At 42.7% G+C, this 20,637-nt stretch overlaps 1 protein-coding gene across 3 annotated transcripts in view; it reads right to left on the minus strand.

The window, feature by feature from the left end:
- LOC128688053 (zinc finger C3HC-type protein 1) overlaps positions 1-20,637 on the minus strand; it is a 120,939-nt gene that overhangs the window by 13,616 nt on the left and 86,686 nt on the right. For 2 of the 3 annotated variants that reach the window (XM_070083801.1, XM_070083802.1), the window contains exon 6: positions 8,627-8,803. The exons of the other annotated variant lie outside the window; for it this stretch is intronic. In XM_070083801.1, the coding sequence (XP_069939902.1) occupies positions 8,627-8,803 (177 nt within the window). The remainder of the gene's footprint in view (positions 1-8,626; positions 8,804-20,637) is intronic. 3 annotated transcript variants of the gene reach the window in all.

A 20,637-nucleotide genomic window follows, 5' to 3' on the forward strand; every position in this document is an offset into this window, starting at 1 on the left:
AGAGCCTCTTCACCACGCCAAGGAGCCCCCCTTGAAGAGGTGTGAAGTTTGCAGAAAATGAGCCGCGTATGGCAACAGTCGCGACTGCCTCTCACCCGGTAAACTTTAGTTTACTTGCATTTGAAGGTTTTTTGTTTTTTTTCACTATTTTATTTTTTCACATAACTTATGTGGCCTATGAGACCAAAGTAAGGTGCAATATAAATATATACACTCATTGTATACAACACAATAAGCACACAAACATAATTATCAATATATTGTTTACAAAACTTGTTTACAAAAACAAACAATACAAAAAATTTTTTTATTACTACAGTGGACCCCCGCATAACGATTACCTCCGAATGCGACCAATTATGTAAGTGTATTTATGTAAGTGCGTTTGTACGTGTATGTTTGGGGGTCTGAAATGGACTAATCTACTTCACAATATTCCTTATGGGAACAAATTCGGTCAGTACTGGCACCTGAACATAATTCTGGAGTGAAAAAATATCATTAACCGGGGGTCCACTGTATTGTTCTATAATATATATACCAATATACAGTCACTGGACATATTCCTAGAAGTTCTGCAGCTTGTGGAACTCTTTGAAACATGGTGTCATGCACAATGGTGTTTTACACTCTCACACATAAAACCAGTGTGTGTGCATTTTTGTGGACCTTTTTTTTATGTGCAAAGACAAAACACCTCGTCTGAGCAGTTTTCTTCAAAGTATTAGCAGGCAGTTGTGTTAGGTAGTTATCCTAGGTAAATGGTCGTGTGTCATCATTCCTTCTTTCCTACCTCTCTTCCTACATTCCTTCATCTGTCCTTCCTTCATTCCTGCCTTCCCTTCTTGCTTCTGGTTTCTATAATATATATACACATATATAGTCACTAGATACTTTCATATAACTTCTTCCTCCTCCTTCCTCCTCCCTCCTTCCTCCTCCCTCCCTCCTCCTCCTCACTCCTTCCTCCCTCCTTCCTCCTCCTCCTTCCTCCCTCCTCCTTCCTCCTCCTCCTCCCTCCTTCCTTCTCCCTCCTTCCTCCTTCTCCCTCCTTCCTCCTCCTCCCTCCTTCCTTCTCCCTCCTTCCTCCTTCTCCCTCCCCTCCTCCTCCTCTCCTTCCTCCTCCTCCTCCTTCCTCCTCCTCCTCCTTCCTCTTCCTCCCTCCTCCTTCTCCTTCCTCCTCCTTCTCCTTCCTCCTCCTTCTCCTTCCTCCTCCTCCTCCTTCCTCCTCCTTCCTCCTCCTTCTCCTTCCTCCTCCTTCTCCTTCCTCCTCCTTCTCCTTCCTCCTCCTTCTCCTTCCTCCTCCTTCTCCTTCCTCCTCCTCCTTCCTCCTCCTCCTTCCTCCTCCTCCTCCTTCCTCCTCCTTCTCCTTCCTCCTCCTCCATTCTTCTGGTATCCTGGGCATTGCTTTCGGTCACAAACTCCTCAAAACCATGAAATTCATCTTCACTGACACTTCCATCTGTGTTAGAGCATCACTTGGGAAGAGAAGAGTCCCAGATTTGCTGGGGAATCACATATCTCTTACCCTTAGGCATGCTGAAAAAGGACAACAGAAATGGCATTCCCACAATGCACCACTGGCTCCCTGATTTTTTTTATATGGTGCACACTGACCATGGAGACCCATTCTCTCACATGTGGGCCTACCAGCTTTCTCCTGCTTGATATGAAGCCGCTAGAATTTATGCATATAGATACGTCAGAAACAGTGGCGTGCAAGACGTATTTATACTGCGTAAACAGTCAAAGGGTTAACCCTTTCAGGGTCCGTGCCATAGATCTATGGCTTTACGCTCAGGGTCCAAACCGTAGATCTACGCCATGAGCTCAGCTCACTCTGATAAGCTGCGAGTGGTAAATTTGGGGCTAGACATGAGAGAATAATCTATGTGGTATGCATGCACCACATAAAACAAATCCTGCAGCACACAGTGTATAATGAGAGAAAAAAGAAACTGAGACCGTGATTTTCGATTAAAACAGCAACTTTGCAGTGTTTTTTCGTATGTTTTTTATAGTTGTATTTGCGATTTCTTGGTCTCATTTGTTAGAATGGAAGACATATTACAGAAATAGAGATGATTTTGATTGGTTTTGGCACTGGAAATGGCTTGAAACTGAGCTCAAGGTAGCGGAAATGTTAAATTTTTGCCGATGTTCAAGAGTAAATAAACGACTTCACACGTCTAATACACACCAGATGGTGGGTGTAATATACATTCACAAATGTGGTGATGATATTTATACAATTATTACAATATTGCATTACAGTAAATCTTTTATTGTTTTTTTTGAATAAAAATTCATTATGTGAATAAAAAATCAAAATGGAATTCATTTGTAAAGCCTCAAAATGTAACTAATGAGCAAAAGAAATGTTAGTTTAGTGCCAGAAATACCTACATTGTTTATTCTTGACCCTATTTTGAAATTGGAATATTTTGACCTGTGTGTTAAATTGGCCAAATTACTAATTTCTGATCACAACTGTTAAAACAGTTGACTTGGCAATTTCTTGTGCTCAATCGATATAAGTAATACTAGTGAAACAGCTAAGAATTTGGTCGACTGGAATAATGTAATTGGCCTAAAATGGGAGTCAAAGTGAGCAAAATCGCCGATTTGTAAATATTGCTGACACATCAAAATTCGCGAGCATAATTTTATCAATTTTCCATGAAATTTCGTACTTTTTATTACCTTCAGAAAAAGATTCTCTACCATTTCATAAGAAAAAAATTATTTTTTTTTTTTAAATTCTTGGACCCTGGTGCGCACTTTGAAATTTGGCCTCTGGACCCTGAAAGGGTTAAATTAACTGAAAAGCCATAAATCCATTCCTGCACTCTGGAGAGACGAAAAAATACTTGAATATGACGCTATCAACTGTATGGCTCATTTATCTATCAAAATTCATCTAATATATCATAATAAACAATATAATTAACACAGAAACACGATATATACTCTAGAATGAATAAAATAGTCCATAATATGGTGGCAGAGGCAGCGGTAGACACTGTGTTCCACCACCGCTGCCTCTGCCACCATATTTCCTGTCCAACTTTGACTATATAGTATCTTCCCCTGCTTTTATTGTAAGAGAAAATGGAGTATTTTTTGAGGCTAACTGCAGTAATCACTAGTTTTCTAAGGAAAACGCTGAAAATATCGTATATAAACACACAATTATAATACACTACAGAATGTAAAGAAATAATAAACTGTTTATATAAAGTGTATATGTACTTACACACTTGGAGCAAAGATGGAGGCAGAGGTTGAGTGTGGGGGAGGGTGAGTGTGGGGGAGGGTGAGTGTGGGGGAGGGTGAGTGTGGGGGAGGGTGAGTGTGGGGGAGGGTGAGTGTGGGGGAGGGTGAGTGTGGGGGAGGGTGAGTGTGGGGGAGGGTGAGTGTGGGGGAGGTTGTGTGGGGGAGGGTGAGTGTGGGGGAGGGTGAGTGTGGGGGAGGGTGAGTGTGGGGGAGGGTGTGGGGGAGGGTGAGTGTGGGGGAGGGTGAGTGTGGGGGAGGGTGAGTGTGGGGGAGGGTGAGTGTGGGGGAGGGTGAGTGTGGGGGAGGGTGAGTGTGGGGGAGGGTGAGTGTAGGGGAGGGTGAGTGTGGGGGAGGGTGAGTGTGGGGGAGGGTGAGTGTGGGGGAGGTTGTGTGGGGGAGGGTGAGTGTGGGGGAGGGTGAGTGTGGGGGAGGGTGAGTGTGGGGGAGGGTGAGTGTGGGGGAGGGTGAGTGTGGGGGAGGGTGAGTGTGGGGGAGGGTGTGTGGGGGAGGGTGAGTGTGGGGGAGGGTGAGTGTGGGGGAGGGTGAGTGTGGGGGAGGGTGAGTGTGGGGGAGGGTGAGTGTGGGGGAGGGTGAGTGTGGGGGAGGGTGAGTGTGGGGGAGGGTGAGTGTGGGGGAGGTTGTGTGGGGGAGGGTGAGTGTGGGGGAGGGTGAGTGTGGGGGAGGGTGAGTGTGGGGGAGGGTGAGTGTGGGGGAGGGTGAGTGTGGGGGAGGGTGAGTGTGGGGGAGGTGAGTGTGGGGGGGGGTGTGTGTGGGGGAGGGTGAGTGTGGGGGAGGGTGAGTGTGGGGGAGGGTGTGGGGGAGGGTGAGTGTGGGGGAGGGTGAGTGTGGGGGAGGGTGAGTGTGGGGGAGGGTGAGTGTGGGGGAGGGTGAGTGTGGGGGAGGGTGAGTGTGGGGGAGGGTGAGTGTGGGGGAGGGTGAGTGTGGGGGAGGGTGAGTGTAGGGGAGGGTGAGTGTGGGGGAGGGTGAGTGTGGGGGAGGGTGAGTGTGAGGGAGGGTGAGTGTGAGGGAGGGTGTGTGGGGGAGGTTGTGTGGGGGAGGTTGTGTGGGGGGGTGGGTGAGTGTGGGGGTGGGTGAGTGTGGGGGAGGGTGAGTGTGGGGGAGGGTGAGTGTGGGGGAGGGTGTGTGGGGGAGGGTGTGTGGGGGAGGGTGAGTGTAGGTGAGGGTGAGTGTGGGGGAGGTTGTGTGGGGGGGGGTGGGTGTGGGGGAGGGTGAGTGTGGGGGAGGGTGAGTGTGGGGGAGGGTGAGTGTGGGGGAGGGTGAGTGTAGGGGAGGGTGAGTGTAGGGGAGGGTGAGTGTGGGGGAGGGTGAGTGTGGGGGAGGGTGAGTGTGGGGGAGGGTGAGTGTGGGGGTGGGTGAGTGTGGGGGAGGGTGAGTGTAGGGGAGGGTGAGTGTAGGGGAGGGTGAGTGTAGGGGAGGGTGAGTGTAGGGGAGGGTGAGTGTGGGGGAGGGTGAGTGTAGGGGAGGGTGAGTGTAGGGGAGGTTGTGTAGGGGAGGTTGTGTGGGGGAGGGTGAGTGTGGGGGAGGGTGAGTGTAGGGGAGGGTGAGTGTAGGGGAGGGTGAGTGTAGGGGAGGGTGAGTGTAGGGGAGGGTGAGTGTAGGGGAGGTTCACAGTGCGGTGTATGATGTTAGTGGCCCTGTAAACCTTCAACAACAACACTGTTTTGTTTCATCGCTGAACTTAACTCATACAATTTGTTTTATAACATAACTGATACAATTTGTTTTGTTAAATCACTGAACATAACTGATACTATTTGTTTTAACTTTTCACTTCTTTCATTTGTTCTTACTTTTCACTGCCTCATGCCTTCTCACAGATGATACCCTCAGTCACGGTACCTCCTACGAGCTGTTTCTCTCTCAACCACGTCAGCAGCAGCTTCTCCATCTTTTCATGGACAGAGGTCCGCAGCTTGGACATTATTTTAACACCCTTGGCTGGTGCTATAGCCTTTATCGACTCCTTCTGCTTTAGTATCGTACATATAGTAGATGTACAGTGGTCCCTCAATAATCGTCCGGCCTGAAAGTCATCCATTTCGGAAATAGTCCTGTTTTTTCGTCAAAATATTGGCTCGGAAATGGTCCAGTAACTCGCTAATAGTCCTTCGTCCCGGACGTGTACTCACGGTCTGAGCGGCCTCGGCCTTTCCTTCCCAGCCAGTGTGCCATTGTTTACCAGTGAGCGACGGTCCCCTCACGTGCTCCAGTGAAATATTTCATATTTCATTTATTTTAGTGCTTGCAAGTTATTTAAGTGCTAAATAAGCTACCATGGCTCCAAATAAAGCTCCTAGTGCCAAGCCTTTGGTAAAAAAGGTGAGAAATACGATTGAATTTAAGAAAAACATCAATGAACAATATGATAGTGGTGTACGTGTGGGCTAACTGGCCAGGATGTATAACAAATCCCGTACAACCATATCTTCCATCATAGCCAAGAAAAAGAAAATCAAGGACGCTGTTGTTGCAAAGGGGGTAAATATGCTGACAAAAATGAGATCACCAGTACTCGAAGATGTTGAGAAGTTATTATTGGTGTGGATAAATGAGAAACAATTAGCAGGAGACAGTCTTATGACGTCGCTTATTTGTGAAAAGGCTAGGCAGTTGCATGACGATTTGGTAAAGAAATTGCCTGCAACTAGTGATGTGAGATAATTTAAGGCCAGCAAAGGCTGGTTTGAGAGATTTAAGAAGCGTACTGGCATACACAGTGTGGTAAGGCATGGTGAGGCTGCCAGTTCGGACCACAAGGTGGCTGAAAAATATGTGCATGAATTCCAGGAGTACATAGAGGCTGAAGGACTGAAACCTGAACAAGTGTTCAGTTGTGACGAAACAGGCCTCTTTTGGAAGAAAATGCCAAAGAGGACCTTCATTACACAAGAGGAAAAGGCAATGCCAGGACACAAGCCTATGAAAGACAGGCTGATGCTAATGTTCTGTGCTAATGCTAGTGGGGATTTCAAAGTGAAGCCATTACTAGTGTACCATTCTGAAAATCCCAGAGTGTACAGGAAAAACAATGTTATGAAGAGTAAATTGTGTGTGTTTTGGAAATCTAATAGTAAGGCATGGGTCATGAGGGAAATTTTTGTAGAGTGGTTCAATGAAGTGTTTGGCCCTAGTGTGAAGAATTACCTCCTGGAAAAGAAATTGGATCTCAAGTGCCTCCTAGTAATGGATAATGTACCTGCTCATCCTCCAAACTTGGATGACCTAATTCTGAAAGAGTTTGGGTTCGTCACAGTAAAGTTCTTGCCCCCGAATACCACTCCTCTCCTCCAGCCCATGGACCAGCAGGTCATTGCAAACTTTAAAAAACTCTACACCAAAGCAACATTTGAAAGGTGCTTGAATGTGACCTCAGACACTCACTTGACCCTACAAGATTTTTGGAAAGAACATTTCAGTATTCTCCATTGCGTAAGCCTTATAGGTAAGGCTTGGGAGGGAGCGACTACCAGGACTTTGAACTCTGCTTGGAGAAAATTGTGGCCAGATTGTGTCCACAAGAGGGATTTTGAAGGGTTTGGGGCTGACCCTGATGAGCCTATGTCAGTTGTTAAATCCATTGTGGCACTGGGGACTTCCATGGGGTTGGATGTGAGTTTGGAGGATGTGGAAGAGTTGGTGGAGGACCACAACAGAGCTAACCACTGAGGAGCTGCAAGAGCTTCAGCAGGAACAGCAACAGATGGCAGCTCTGAATCTTGCTGCAGAGGAGGAGGAAGAGAGATGGAGGAAGGTGCCTTCTTCAGAAATTAAGGAGATTTTTGAAATGTGGGGTAGGATGGAAAGATTTATGGAGAAACATCACCCAGAGAAGGATGTTGCAAGCCATATCGGCAACTTGTACAGTGACAGAGTCTTGGCCCATTTTAGGGAAGTTTTAAAGAGATGCCAGAAACAGAGCTCTCTGGACAGTTTTTTTGTGAGACAGGACTCCAGTGACTCACAAGGTGGTCCTAGTGGCATTAAGAAACAGAGAAGAGAAGCAACCCCAGAAAAGCAATTGGTACCCGAGGTGTTGATGGAAGGGGATTCCCCTTCCAAACAGTAATTCATCCAATCAGTCTCATTCTCCAGTCTTCCATACACAAAGAAGAATCGCCAATAAAGGTAAGTGTTATTCTGTTAATGTTTAATTCACCATGTGCCACTGTATTGTTTATGTACTACATCTATATTTCATGTAAAAAATTTTTTTGTTTAAATACTTCTGGGTGTCACGAACGGATTAATTGAATTTACATTATTTCTTGTGGGGAAAATTGATTTGTAAATCGTCCATTTCGATAATAGTCCCACTTCCAGGAATGGATTATGGACGATTATTGAGGGACCACTGTACTGTGCTGGTATTGTCTGGATAAATGAACAACTCATGCACCTTGCTTATGTTTATCTATGGTTTCATGCTTTAATTCCATGGAAATCATCATCTTTTTCTTCTCAGCACTGTCCTTTGCACTTATTTTCTTAGGACCAATGGTTAGAAAAGCGAAATTTGGCCAAATGACTGTCAAAAATGTAAAAAAAAGCAGGAGAGAACTGTTCCCACAGTGATGTAAACATGTGTACTGCTTCCCGGATGTTTTGAAACCAGGTGCGCTAACTAGTGGCAGCATTCATAATTATTACGTACGTATTATGTACATAATACATACGTAATTGTAATAATACGTAATTATAATTATTATTATTGATAATTTAGGGAACTGAAGCTCTATTGTTATTATAATTATTATTACTATTATTATTATTAATTTAGGGAACTAGAGCACATATCCAATTCTCTAGATCAAGAGCCCCTCACCAGCATCAAGGAACCTTGGCGCTGGTGAGGGGCTTCAGTTCACTAAATTATTATCAATAATAATAATAATAATAATAATAATAATAATAATAATCACTAACTATAGAGCTTCAGTTCCCTAAATTAGTAATAATAATACATTATTATAACAATGAGAGCATTTTTGACAGTCATTTGGCCAAATTTTCTGACCATGAGTCCTAAGAAAGTACTAAGTGTAAAGGACAGTGCTGAGAAGAAAAAGATGATGATTTCTATGGAATTAAAGCATGAAATCATAGATAAACAAGAGAGGTGTCCAGGTTTTGGGTTGAGGGGGAAGTGGGGGGGGTTGGGGAGCTGGCTCATAACTCAAATGTTGGCTCGTAACTCAGAGCAAAGAATCAACCTATCGATGGCTCATATCTCAAAAAACTCGTACGCTGGGACATTTGTAAGTTAAGGTTCCACTGTATGTACATCTAGGAAAAATAGGGGAGGAAAAGTAGTTAACATATACATACTTACGTATTTTTCCGATGAGCTTAAATCTTTTCTATTTGATAAATAAATCAATTCTTTTATTTGATCAATAACCATTTCATATCCTTGTTTCATGACAGTGTTTTCTAATTGAATCTTGATCACCCATGGACACCAATGACGATGTTCTTCCAGGGGATGAAAATACCGTTTCTCTTCAAGCTGTCAAAAAAAAAAAAAAAAAAAAAAAAATGTAAAAAAAAAGGAAAAAATGTTGTAATCAAAATGTGAAAAGAGCAAAGTGTGAAATAAGCAAATGTATTAAAGATCACTGATAAACTTAAACAACAGTTACTCAATTTTTTTTTCTCAAATGAACTGGCTATATTCCACCAAGGCAGGGTGACCTAAAAAGAAAAATGAAAATTTTTCTTTTTAAATCTAGTAATTTATACAGAAGAGGTTACCAGCCCCTTGCTTCCAGCATTTTAGTTGCCTCTTACGACACACATGGCTTACGGCGGAAGGATTCTTATTCACTTCCCCATGGAGATGAATGGAAATAAATAAGAACAAGGACTATTAAGAAAACAGAACACTCAGATGGGTGTGCTGTGTATACATGTACCTGCATGTGTAGTGTGATCTAAGTGTAAGTAGAAGTAACAAGATATACCTGTTACCTTGTGTGTTTGAAGGGGTGGAGATATTTGCTGTTTGGATAGACATCTGAAATGTCACATCTACAAACCTCTGGCAAGCGAGTGGTAATGTGAATGACGGTGAAAGTCTTTCTTTTTTGGGTCACCCTGCCTCAGTGTGAGATGACCAGCAATGCTACCAATGCACCAAATCAAAAGATACATAAAATTCTAAATGGATATAAAAAATTATTTGAGATTCATCAATATAAGCTTTTCCTTACCATGCAAATCTTTAATAAAAAGGAAATTTCTGCCTTCCTTTTCACAGCTAAATATACATTTTGAAAGGAAATAAACATTTATAACCCATTTTACAGAAATCTTGTATGTAAAATGTCAGAAATGTTAAGAGGCAACAATTATTGCCCTTCTCCTATTTTATGACTTTAGCTAGTGTGAATCTTTTCTAATTAATTTAACTTTTTTGAACATGAAAGAAAATAGTTACAAGTTTGCCAATGACTACCTGTTACTAGTGGGTACCAGAAATATTAGGTAGAAGTTTTCAAGAAGGAAGTAGACTAGTATCTCCAAAAAGTGCCAGTTTCCCTGAATCCCTTCACTAAATATTACCCTGCTCACACTCCAACAGCTAATTATATTATTATTATTATTATATTAACTGATAAGTTGAAGACTGAGACACTTTGGCAACATATGGGAATCTCAATAAAGAATCCCATATGTTGCAAAAGTGTCTCAATTTTCAGCATTGCAGTAAACTTACTGGTCCATGCAATATGATCACAGTAAACAGGTGATATCATAATATGCAGAACAACCATTGTGAAAAGAATATTGAACTTGCAAGTGCAAAGTTCACTATTCTTTTCACAGTGGTTGTTCAGCTTACTGGTCCATGCTAAGCAGGTCTATCTCCACTTCAATCCTTCTTACTCGTATATTTGTCCAACCAGTTTTTAAAGATACCCAAGATTATGATGTGCGGGTGGGTGTGAGTTGGACCCGACTAGCCTGTGCTACTAGGTCAGATGTCATGCTGCTCCTTTAACCCTTTGAGGGTCGACAGGCCCTCTCCGAAACTCGTTCTCAGGGTCGGCCAAATTTAAAAAAAAAAAAAAATTATTTTCTCTTATGAAAAGATAGAGAATCTTGTCCCGATCATAATGACACCAAAAGTTTGAAATTTGATAGAAAACTTACGGAATTATGCTCTCGCAAAGTTAGCGGTCTCGGCGATGTTTACGCATCGGCGATTTTGCCCACTTTGAGACCCATTTTCGGCCAATTTCACTGTACTAGTCGACAAAAAACATGAATATTCCGCTAGAACTCCATTTTTTCTATCGAATGAGTGCAAGAAACCACCCATTTATAAATTCAACTATCCAGTACATTGGTCAGAATTTAGCAATTTTGCCAATTTCACACAAATTTCAAAAGATGCCAATTTCCGAATAGTGTCCAGAATAAACAAGAAACACATTCCTGGCACTAAAATGACATTTCCTCTAGTCATTAGTCACGTCTCAAGGCCCCTCTTATATTCCTTTTCTTTCCACTTTGAATTTTTATTCTCACAAAAAATATAAGATTTACTGTTATGCAGACTACTGCATTAGTGTAAAAAATGGTATAAATATTATTGGTGCACTTGTGAAAGAATATTAGACTCACCAGTTGACGTGTATTGCATGCTCGGCACGATTTGTTTACTTTTGAAGTTTGGTAAAAATCGAACATTTCTGCTACTTTGAGCTCAATTTCAAGGCACCTTTCATTGTAAAACCAGTCAAAATCATCTCAATTTCTGTAATATGTCTTCCATTCTATAAAATGAGACCAAGAAAACTAGAATACAACAATAAATACCATACGAAAATACACTGCAAAGTCGCTGATTTATTAAAAAAAAAACGGTAAAATTTTTTTTTTTCTCATTATGCACTGTGTGCTGCAGGATTTTTTTTAGACTGTGCACACTGACCACATAGACCCATTCTTTCATATGAAGGCCTACCAGCTTTCTCCCAATAGATTTGAGGCCGCTAGAATTTATGAGTACTAGTACGTCAAAAACCCCTACGCGTAAGACGTACTAGTACGACGAAAACCCTCAAAGGGTTAAGTGAAAGTGACCTGACCTGACTAGGTTAAGGCATTGACTTGGGCTGAGGGGAGAATTGGACCTGCTTCACATGGGGCCAGTAGGCCTGCTGCAGTGTTCCTTCTTTCTTATGTTCTTTTCTAGCCACAGCATCCTTGTGCCCTCAAGACCACTGTAAAAATATTTTTATGACATGTACACAAACCTTAAATAAGAAACAAGAAGAAAAAGTAGTGGGAGAAGTGGAGTGATGGAGGAGCAGTGGCAGGGAGTGATGGAGGAGACCTGGGAGGAAGGGAGCAAAACTAGCTTGCTGCATACGTTTATCACAAACTACTTGTTTAGTAACCAAACTGATGCATCATGATTGGATGATGATGATTGAATGATGAAGATATTGCTACTGCTGCTGTTATTGCTGCTGCTATTGCAGCTATTGCTACTGCTGCTGCTATTGCAGCTATTGCTACTGCTGCTATTACTGCTATTGCAGCTATTGCTACTGCTGCTATTACTGCTGCTATTGCAGCTGCTGCTGCTATTACTGCTGCTATTGCAGCTGCTATTGCTACTGCTGCTACTACTGCTGCTGCCATTGCTACTGTTGCTGCTACTATTGCTATTTCTGTTGGCTCTGCTATTGTTGCTATTACTGCTGTTGCTATTACTTCTGCTGCTTTTATTTCTGTTGCTGCTATTACTTCTGTTGCTGTTATTGCTACTGCTCCTACTATTGCTGCTGCTATTACAGCTATTGCTGCTGCCATTGCTATGGTTGCAACTGCTACTGCTATTGCTGATGCTCCTACAACTATTGCTGATGCTCCTACAACTATTGCTGCTGCCTCTGCTATTGCTGATGCTATTGCTTCTGTTGTTGCTATTACTTCTGTTGCTATTACTCCTGCTGCTACTGTTGCTGCTGCCATTACTTCTGCTGCTGCTGTTGCTATTACCTCTGCTGCTATTACTTCTGCTGCTGCAGCTATTACTGTTGCTGTGGCTATTACTTCTGGTGCTGGTGCTACTATTACTACTGCTGCTGGTGCTATTACTGATGCTAGTGCCACTATTACTACTGCTGCTGGTGCTATTACTGCTGCTGGTGCTAGTATTACTGCTGCTGGTGCTAGTATTACTGCTGCTGGTGCTAGTATTACTGCTGCTGGTGCTAGTATTACTGCTGCTAGTGCTACTATTACTGCAGCTGGTGCTACTATTACTGCTGCTGGTGCTACTATTACTGCTGCTGGTGCTAGTATTACTGCTTGTTACAAGTATGGCCATACCGGTTATATTTTACATTATTATAATAAAAAAGAAGCGCTAAGCCACAAGGGCTATACACTGCTGCAGGGTAGGGAAGGAAGCGAGGGTATTGGGCGGCAGAAGGGGGGAGGGATGATTAGTAGGTTACAGAAAACAGCGGGGCAGGGGATAGTGCGGGGGTAGAGGGTAGCAAGAGATTGAGGTAGAAAGTGCTGAAGGTATCATCAGAGTTTGTGGAGTAAGTCAGTTGTTGTCAAAAAGTCAATGAGAGTCCGGATGAAAGGTGGGTCCATCAGTGAGAAGGGAAGGTAAAGAGAGAGCAGCGGAGCGAAGACGACGGAGGTAAATTCTGCGTGCTCCTTTTTCTTATAATAATATATGTTAAGGCTAATATTAATGCTAATATGTTTTGTTAGTCTATATTAAGTGTTTTCATGTAGTGGGAAACTACTAGTTAGAGCGCCAGTTACTAGTTCAGGTACTGATGTCTCCCTCGGTCATGTGACCAACCTGACGTCAGCTTACCACTCAGTGGTACTGTCAGTAGGTTCACAACCCTTGCTCTGAGTAGGCACACCACCCTTGCTCCGAGTAGGTTCACCACCCTTGCTCGGAGTAGATTCACCACCCTTGCTTGGAGTAGGTTCACCGCACTTGCTCTGAGTAGCTTCACCACACTCACTCAGACTAGCACTCTCACTTCTAGTCTGATCTCTGATTCCTAAGAGTTCACTGATCATATTACCTAAAATCCTATCTTAACAACAGATTGATTGCCTAACTCTACTACTGGGAATGTTTTCCCAGTAAACTCTTGTGTCATAATAATAGCTGTGTATATATGTAATAGTATCCTTTATGTGTAAAGGAAAAAGCAATTTTATTGCTCTATTTTAATTAAGATATAGTTCATAGATATATGAAGATCTTATGTAAGTTTTTATTGTTATTAAAGACAGATTTTATTTGAGTTTTGGCCATCCTACAGAAAGAAGGTTAACAATGAAAGTGCTTAAAACTGCTATATTTGCAGCACTAAAACCTTGTTGCTATGGAGCTACCCCTAGACAATGGCCAACCTACCAACTGATACCCCATCAAGTATCAGTAACCCAATATTAAACACTCCATATCGTAATAAATGGGGGCCTGTCCAGGATCTTGATCTATACTCCACCCAATAAATGGGCACCCTGCATCCGGGAATCTGATCCAAGGAAAAGGATCAATGCGGTATGTTACCACAACAAATTGAAGTTCCTTCTTTCTGATTAAAATGGATGTCCTAAAAAAGCTAAAGTATGGCAATCTGTAAAGAGAGCTCTAGATCGGGACTTTGCTAACTTCATTGTTTAGTGACTCCCAGCAATGATGTCTACTGATGTTTGGCTTTCACTCACACTCACTCTGATGGTATGGTATTGGCGACACCATTACTGAGTCCAGTGAAAGGATTGATTTTGACAGGTTCTTGGTGGGTGCCTCCCTGTAAGTTTGGAGCTATGAAGATTGGTTTGATTGTCTCATCATGTGTCGGAGTAGCCAAGAGCATCCACACAACAGGAACTAGCATGGTTGGTGCTGCTGCTCGCGCCCCTAGTATGACCAAGAATTTCAGTCATTTTCGGTGAGTCACTGCTGTCCTGGGATGAAGCATATCATTACAGTTGGTATATTGAAAGGATACAAGTAATGACATTTAGAAACAGAACCTACTCTCTAGTTCCTTTATGTCTGCTGCAGGTTAATGAGGACTTCATTAATCTGTTCTGCAGCCTTGTTGGTATTGCTGGTTCAGCTACTGGTCTGGCTGATACTGCTGGTGCCTCTGTGTGCAATTTCTGTATGTAGAAATCATTTTAGTATTGGTCTTATTGTCGACACTTTGCCGACATTAAAGACTAAGATGAGAAACAAGACTTGTATTTGTTCAAGCTTTTATGGAAACAGTGTGGTGTGAGGTTATCACCACTGGCCGTACGTGATGAGTAATGAGCGGAGATAAGGTGTTAGTCAATGATGACACTAGTCACGGATGACGCTACAACCTTGGGTGACTACACTCAAGAGTGAGATGTTAGTCACTGCCGACACCCTCAGTCACAGGTGACGCGACGGAGAATTCTTCAAAGAATGCCTACAGGAGTAATAAAGGAGTGGTCAAATTACTGTCACTTGAGACTTTAACAGTGCTCTTGACAGGATGTCTATGATGGGGAAGTCGCTCTCTGAGTCGGACTTGTCAAAGGTACTTATGGCAAGCAACATGTGCTTTCTCATATTGTTTTCCTCGTGTGTGAGCCAGCGATTGTCTTCCTGTCTCAGTTACGGCTGGAGTTGTTGCTTCAGCAACTTGTGATGTGGCACAGCTGCGGGGAGACAAAGAAGCCTGCATACGCCTCCTGACATACCAGCCTCTGTTATGCAAGCTAGTACCTGAGCAGGAGTCAGCATACTCTTCTGACACACTAGCCTCTGTAGCTCGAGTTAGTCCCTGAGCAGGAGTCAGCATACACTTCCCGCATCACTAAACTGACCCTCTCCAATGATTTCTTCGATGTACACTTCAGCGCTTCTGCTCGTCATCTGTGGTCTTCAGAGTACAGAAGTTGCCCTCATCATCGACAATTTCTGCATAGTCTTCAGAGGCACTACCGCCGCCTCTCTTGGCATCTCTTCCAATCTTGGAGCTGTGTCGTGAGCTCCTGCTGCTGCCCCTCACTCCCCTTAGTGTTCCAGAGGGAAGTGCGACTGTTTTGTTGACTAGGCAACGCATGTCTACGAGGTCAGTAAGGGACCCTGCATTGGCAACACTGAGGTAACTCTCAGGGCTACTGCCGTTCCCACTACACTGAGCTGGTATCTACATTGTGGTAGATAGCACGAATGTTTAGTTCAACTTAGTATGAATATTTTTGCCAGTGAAGGTATATCATGCTTTAAGCTACTTCTTTTATGCAGTCTTTATTTTGTTTAACCCTTAAATGGTCCAAACGTATATATATGTTCACTCGTGCAGCGCCCCGAATATTTAAAAAAAAAAAAAAATCTTTTTTTTTTTATATAGAAAAAAGACCACATTTTTAAAGTGTTTTAGCATAAAAAAAATAATTTAGGGTCAGTATTTACCGAAGTATGAGGCCACGAAGTTGGCACTTGGCGATCACCTGACGGCAACATGGAGCACTGCTGCTTGCAGAAATTCAACATATTTACCGTTTTCTTCCATTTTTTTTTTAATTTTCTTGGTTTTCATGATATGATAATTATGTTTCATAGTAAGTCATTTGATATCAATGCCAATTTTTGTTTATACACCAATATTACATACGAAATTTTTATCATATTGTCATAAACACACATGTACACACTGACAGGTGATTTTGCACACCTGGCTGAATCACACATTATTATCTACAACTATATACAAGTATTTACATGTCCCACTTATGTTTCTAGAACTCCACAAGTGTATGATACTCCATGAAGCATGGATTCATACAGAGTGCCACCCCCACACTGGTGACACATGAATCATGTGTCACCAGTGTCCGCTGTTGGGGTCGTTTTTTGGTGGTAGCACACACAACACACTTTTTCTGGGCATTCTTCTTCTTTTGGGTAGGTGGTATTGGTACCAGATAGTGACAGTTAGGAGTGATTCGGTCTGGCACTTCCCCCACTGGCTGTGGTTGGGGGACAGGTTGTGGTGTAACATGTCACTGTTGAGGGGAAGGTACAGGTGTGGTACCATACTTTCTTGCTATCTGTTTGACGAGATTCAGAGAGAAATCTGCAAAACGTTGTCGTTTTCCAGTCTTTACTTCGTACGTATTGAATGCATTGAGCACTGCAATGTCTACAAGGTGAAAAAACAGTTTTATATACCACTTGCGACTCCTACGCACACAGTCAACAAACCCTATCATCATGTCACACTTGTCAACTAGTCGCATATTGTTTGTAGAGTCCATGACAGCAAGTGGCTTCACAATAGGTTCGTTGTTGAACTTGCTCAGTCTGTATGTTTGTACCATCTCGTTTCTGTGGATGGTTGATAGCAATGTCACGTCTCGTTTGTCATGCCACGTCAGTGCCATGATGTCATTAGCATGAAACGCTTGCACTTCACCTTCAGCACTGCCTCCAGTGAACCTTGGCATATGTTTCCTATTCCTTCTCACTGTTCCGCATATATCAGTATTGTTCACAAGTAGGAAATCAGCAAGCATAGGGCTTGTATACCAGTTGTCTGTGTACAATGTATGGCCCTTGCCAAGGTATGGTTCCATCATCCTGCGAACAACATCACCGGAAATGCCCAACATCCTTTTGTCATCATCGAGTGTGTTTTTCCCTGTGTATACAATTACATCCAACACAAGACCACTCTCACAGTCACACATAACAAAAAGTTTTATACCAAAGCTATTACGTTTGCTCGGTATATATTGCATGAATGACAGGCATCCCTTGAACAGAATCAAGGACTCATCAACAACAATGTTCTTGAAGGGATAAAAGTATACACTGAATTTCTGCTTCAAATACATAAACACTTCCCGGATTTTGTATAGAAGGTCATTTCTGTCTGCGAAGTGCAACATTCGTAGCAACAGAGTGAATCTGTTGCAGGGAAGGAGGTCACGGAAAACTGGAGTACTGATGAAGTGGTCTGTACACCAGTAATTACATATATTGTTCTTATAGATATGTGGCATAAGCATGACAGTGGCAAGGAATAAATACATTTCAGCCACTGTTGTGTCTTTCCACCTGTGCAGCAGTGATGATTTTCCAACCTCTGCTGTGTTGTTCATGACATATTGGTAATAAATGTTTGTCTGAGTCACTATCAAGTTCATTATAGGCTCGTCAAAGTACAACTGGAAATAGTCTAACTCTGTAGACTCATTTGTTATGGGACATTTTGGCTGGATACCACTTCCACTAGCATCAAAATCACAAGGCTGTGGCACGAATATACTTTGTGTCCAGTTCCACTCACGATCACATGGTGCAGGGTGGACCTGTGGCATGGGGCGAGGGGGGGCAGGAGGAGGAGGGAGAGGAGTGGAGGCAGCACATGGTTGAGGGGGTGCTGGGCAGTCCTTTGTCTGTCCACCCACTGCGCCATGTGGTCCAGGCACCATGCCACCCACCACTACTTCCTCCATCCCCGCATACTCCCCTTCGTGATCACTTTCACTATCAGTGGCCGGGGTTTTGGATCGTGACCTGCCACGACCCTTGGGGATTGCATATGGAACACTGCCTGAACGTAGATAACGACGCCTAAAAGTATGTTTCACTGGTGAATAATGAACGTCACTATCACTAGACGAATCCTCAATTGGCATAAAATCAATCTCATCATCACTTACATCACTCTTGAAGTCATTCTGTTTCGCTCCATTCTCTCTACATGTCCGAACCACCTCAACAACCCTTCCTCAGCCCTCTGGACAACAGTTTTGGTAATCCTGCACCTCCTCCTAACTTCCAAACTACGAATTCTCTGCATTATATTCACACCACACATTGCCCTCAGACATGACATCTCCACTGCCTCCAGCCTTCTCCTCGCTACAACATTCATCACCCATGCTTCACACCCATATAAGAGCGATGGTAAAACTATACTCTCATACATTCCCCTCTTTGCCTCCAAGGACAAAGTTCTTTGTCTCCACAGACTCCTAAGTGCACCACTCACCCTTTTCCCCTCATCAATTCTATGATTCACCTCATCTTTCATAGACCCATCCGCTGACATGTCCACTCCCAAATATCTGAATACATTCACCACCTCCATACTCTCTCCCTCCAATCTGATATCCAATCTTTCATCACCTAATCTTTATGTTATCCTCATAACCTTACTCTTTCCTGTATTCACTTTTTTCTTCTTTTGCATACCCTACCAAATTCATCGTTGATATTTTCACTAATTCCTTGAATATTACTGGCCCAATTGGTGTCAAATCCACTAAACTCACGATCTCTATCACTTTCCTCGAATAGTAGTGTGTTAATACGATGAGGCGTGAGTAAATCACGAGGATGTGCCATGATGTTGACCCAGGATGGAGCTGAATGTAACTGGTCCTACCATGTGGTACCCAGGCGTCCCAGATTTTTTGTATACTGCACACACTGAGTGCGCATACCTATTCTCTCATGTCTAGGCGACTCAGGCCTATCGCGCTAATTTTGAACGAATGAAAAATAAAACGTATATATACGTTTGGGCGCTATGCGCGTGAACGTACATATACGTTTGGACCGTTTAAGGGTTAATTCTGGTAATTAATTGGCATGATCGTACTTGTCTAATACAGTTTAATGAGTACTGAACTTACTCCATATTTGTGATGAAAAAATGGAGAAGTTTTGACAGCTGAAGAGTTGTACTGCAAGTACAAAATAAATTTTGTACTAAAAATATTTCTTTAAAGAACTATTTAAAAATGAGATTTAAATAATTGAAAAAGTGAAAATGGAAAGTTATTTATAAAATTAATTTTTCATGTGACTTAGATTTGTCCTATTCTAAATGTTATGAACACTTAGGTAATTACCTATACAGTGGACCCTTGACTAACGCTACTAATCCGTTCCTGAGAGCTCATCGTTAGTCAGAATAATCTTTAGTCAAGTTAATTTCCCCCTTACGAAATAATGGAAATCAAATTAATCCGTGCAAGACACCCAAAAGTATTGAAAAAAAAAATTTTAACACATGAAATATTAATTTTAATACACACAAACTGACGAAGACATGCACAGTTACATGACACTTACCTTTATTGAAGATCTGGTGATGATTGATAGGATGGGAAGAGGGGAGTGTGTTGATGGTCTTAGTGTTTAGAAGGGGAATCCCCCTTCCATTAGGACTTGAGGTGGCAAGTCCTTTTTCGGGGTTACTTCCCTTCTTTTAATGCCACTACGACCAGCTTGAGAGTCACTGGACCTCTGTCGCACAACATATCTGCCCATAGAGGCCTGTACATCCCGTTCCTTTATGACATTCCTAAAGTGTTTCACAACATTGTCAGTGTCACCATTAAACACTTGTTCAGGTTTCAGTCCTTCACTGTCTATGTACTCCTTGAATTCCTGCACATATTTTTCAGCTGCTTTTTGGTCCAAACTGGCAGCCTCACCATGCCTTATCACACTATGTATGCCACTACGATTCTTAAATCTCTCAAACCAACCTTTGCTGGCCTTAAATTCACTCACATCACCACTAGTTGCTGGCATTTTTCTAATTAAATCGTCATGCAACTTCCTAGCCTTTTCACACATGATCGCTTGAGAGATGCTATCTCCTGCTATCTGTTTTTCGTTTATCCATACCAATAACAGTCTCTCAACATCTTCTATCACTTGCGATCTCAGTTTCGAAAACATAGTTGCACCTTTGGCAAGAACAGCTTCCTTGATTGCCGTTTTCTTGGCCACAATAGTAGCGATGGTCGATTGGGGTTTTGTGTACAGCCTGGCCAGCTCGGAGACATGTACTCCACTTTCATACTTAGCAATGATCTCTTTCTTCATATCCATAGTAATTCTCACCCTTTTTGCTGTAGGGTTGGCACTAGAAGCTTTCTTGGGGCCCATGGTGACTTATTTTGCAGGTGCAATCACTAAAAAGGCTGTGATAATATGAAATGTTCCGATTGTATGCTTGGAAGCGACCGCTGTGGCTGGCTGGCTTGTAAACACTGGCCAGAAGTGGACGCGTCTCAGATGTAACGAATAGTGATGGTCGAGTTTTTTAGCGCTAATCGAGGCAAAATTTTTGCGATAAAATGTATCGCTAGTCAGATTTATCGTTAATCGATGCCATCGCTGGTCGAGTGTCCACTGTACATTGTCATGAAAATGCACTGAGTAACCAGTGCGGCTTTGCTACTGCCACCTCATACACTCTGGTGTAGGGAAACTAATGTTAAATCTTTTACCTACACTGCATATGTATTTAAAGTTGTCCACAAGTATGTAGG

Source organism: Cherax quadricarinatus, chromosome 10 (genome assembly GCF_038502225.1).
Source record: "Cherax quadricarinatus isolate ZL_2023a chromosome 10, ASM3850222v1, whole genome shotgun sequence".
Lineage (NCBI taxonomy): Eukaryota > Metazoa > Arthropoda > Malacostraca > Decapoda > Parastacidae > Cherax > Cherax quadricarinatus.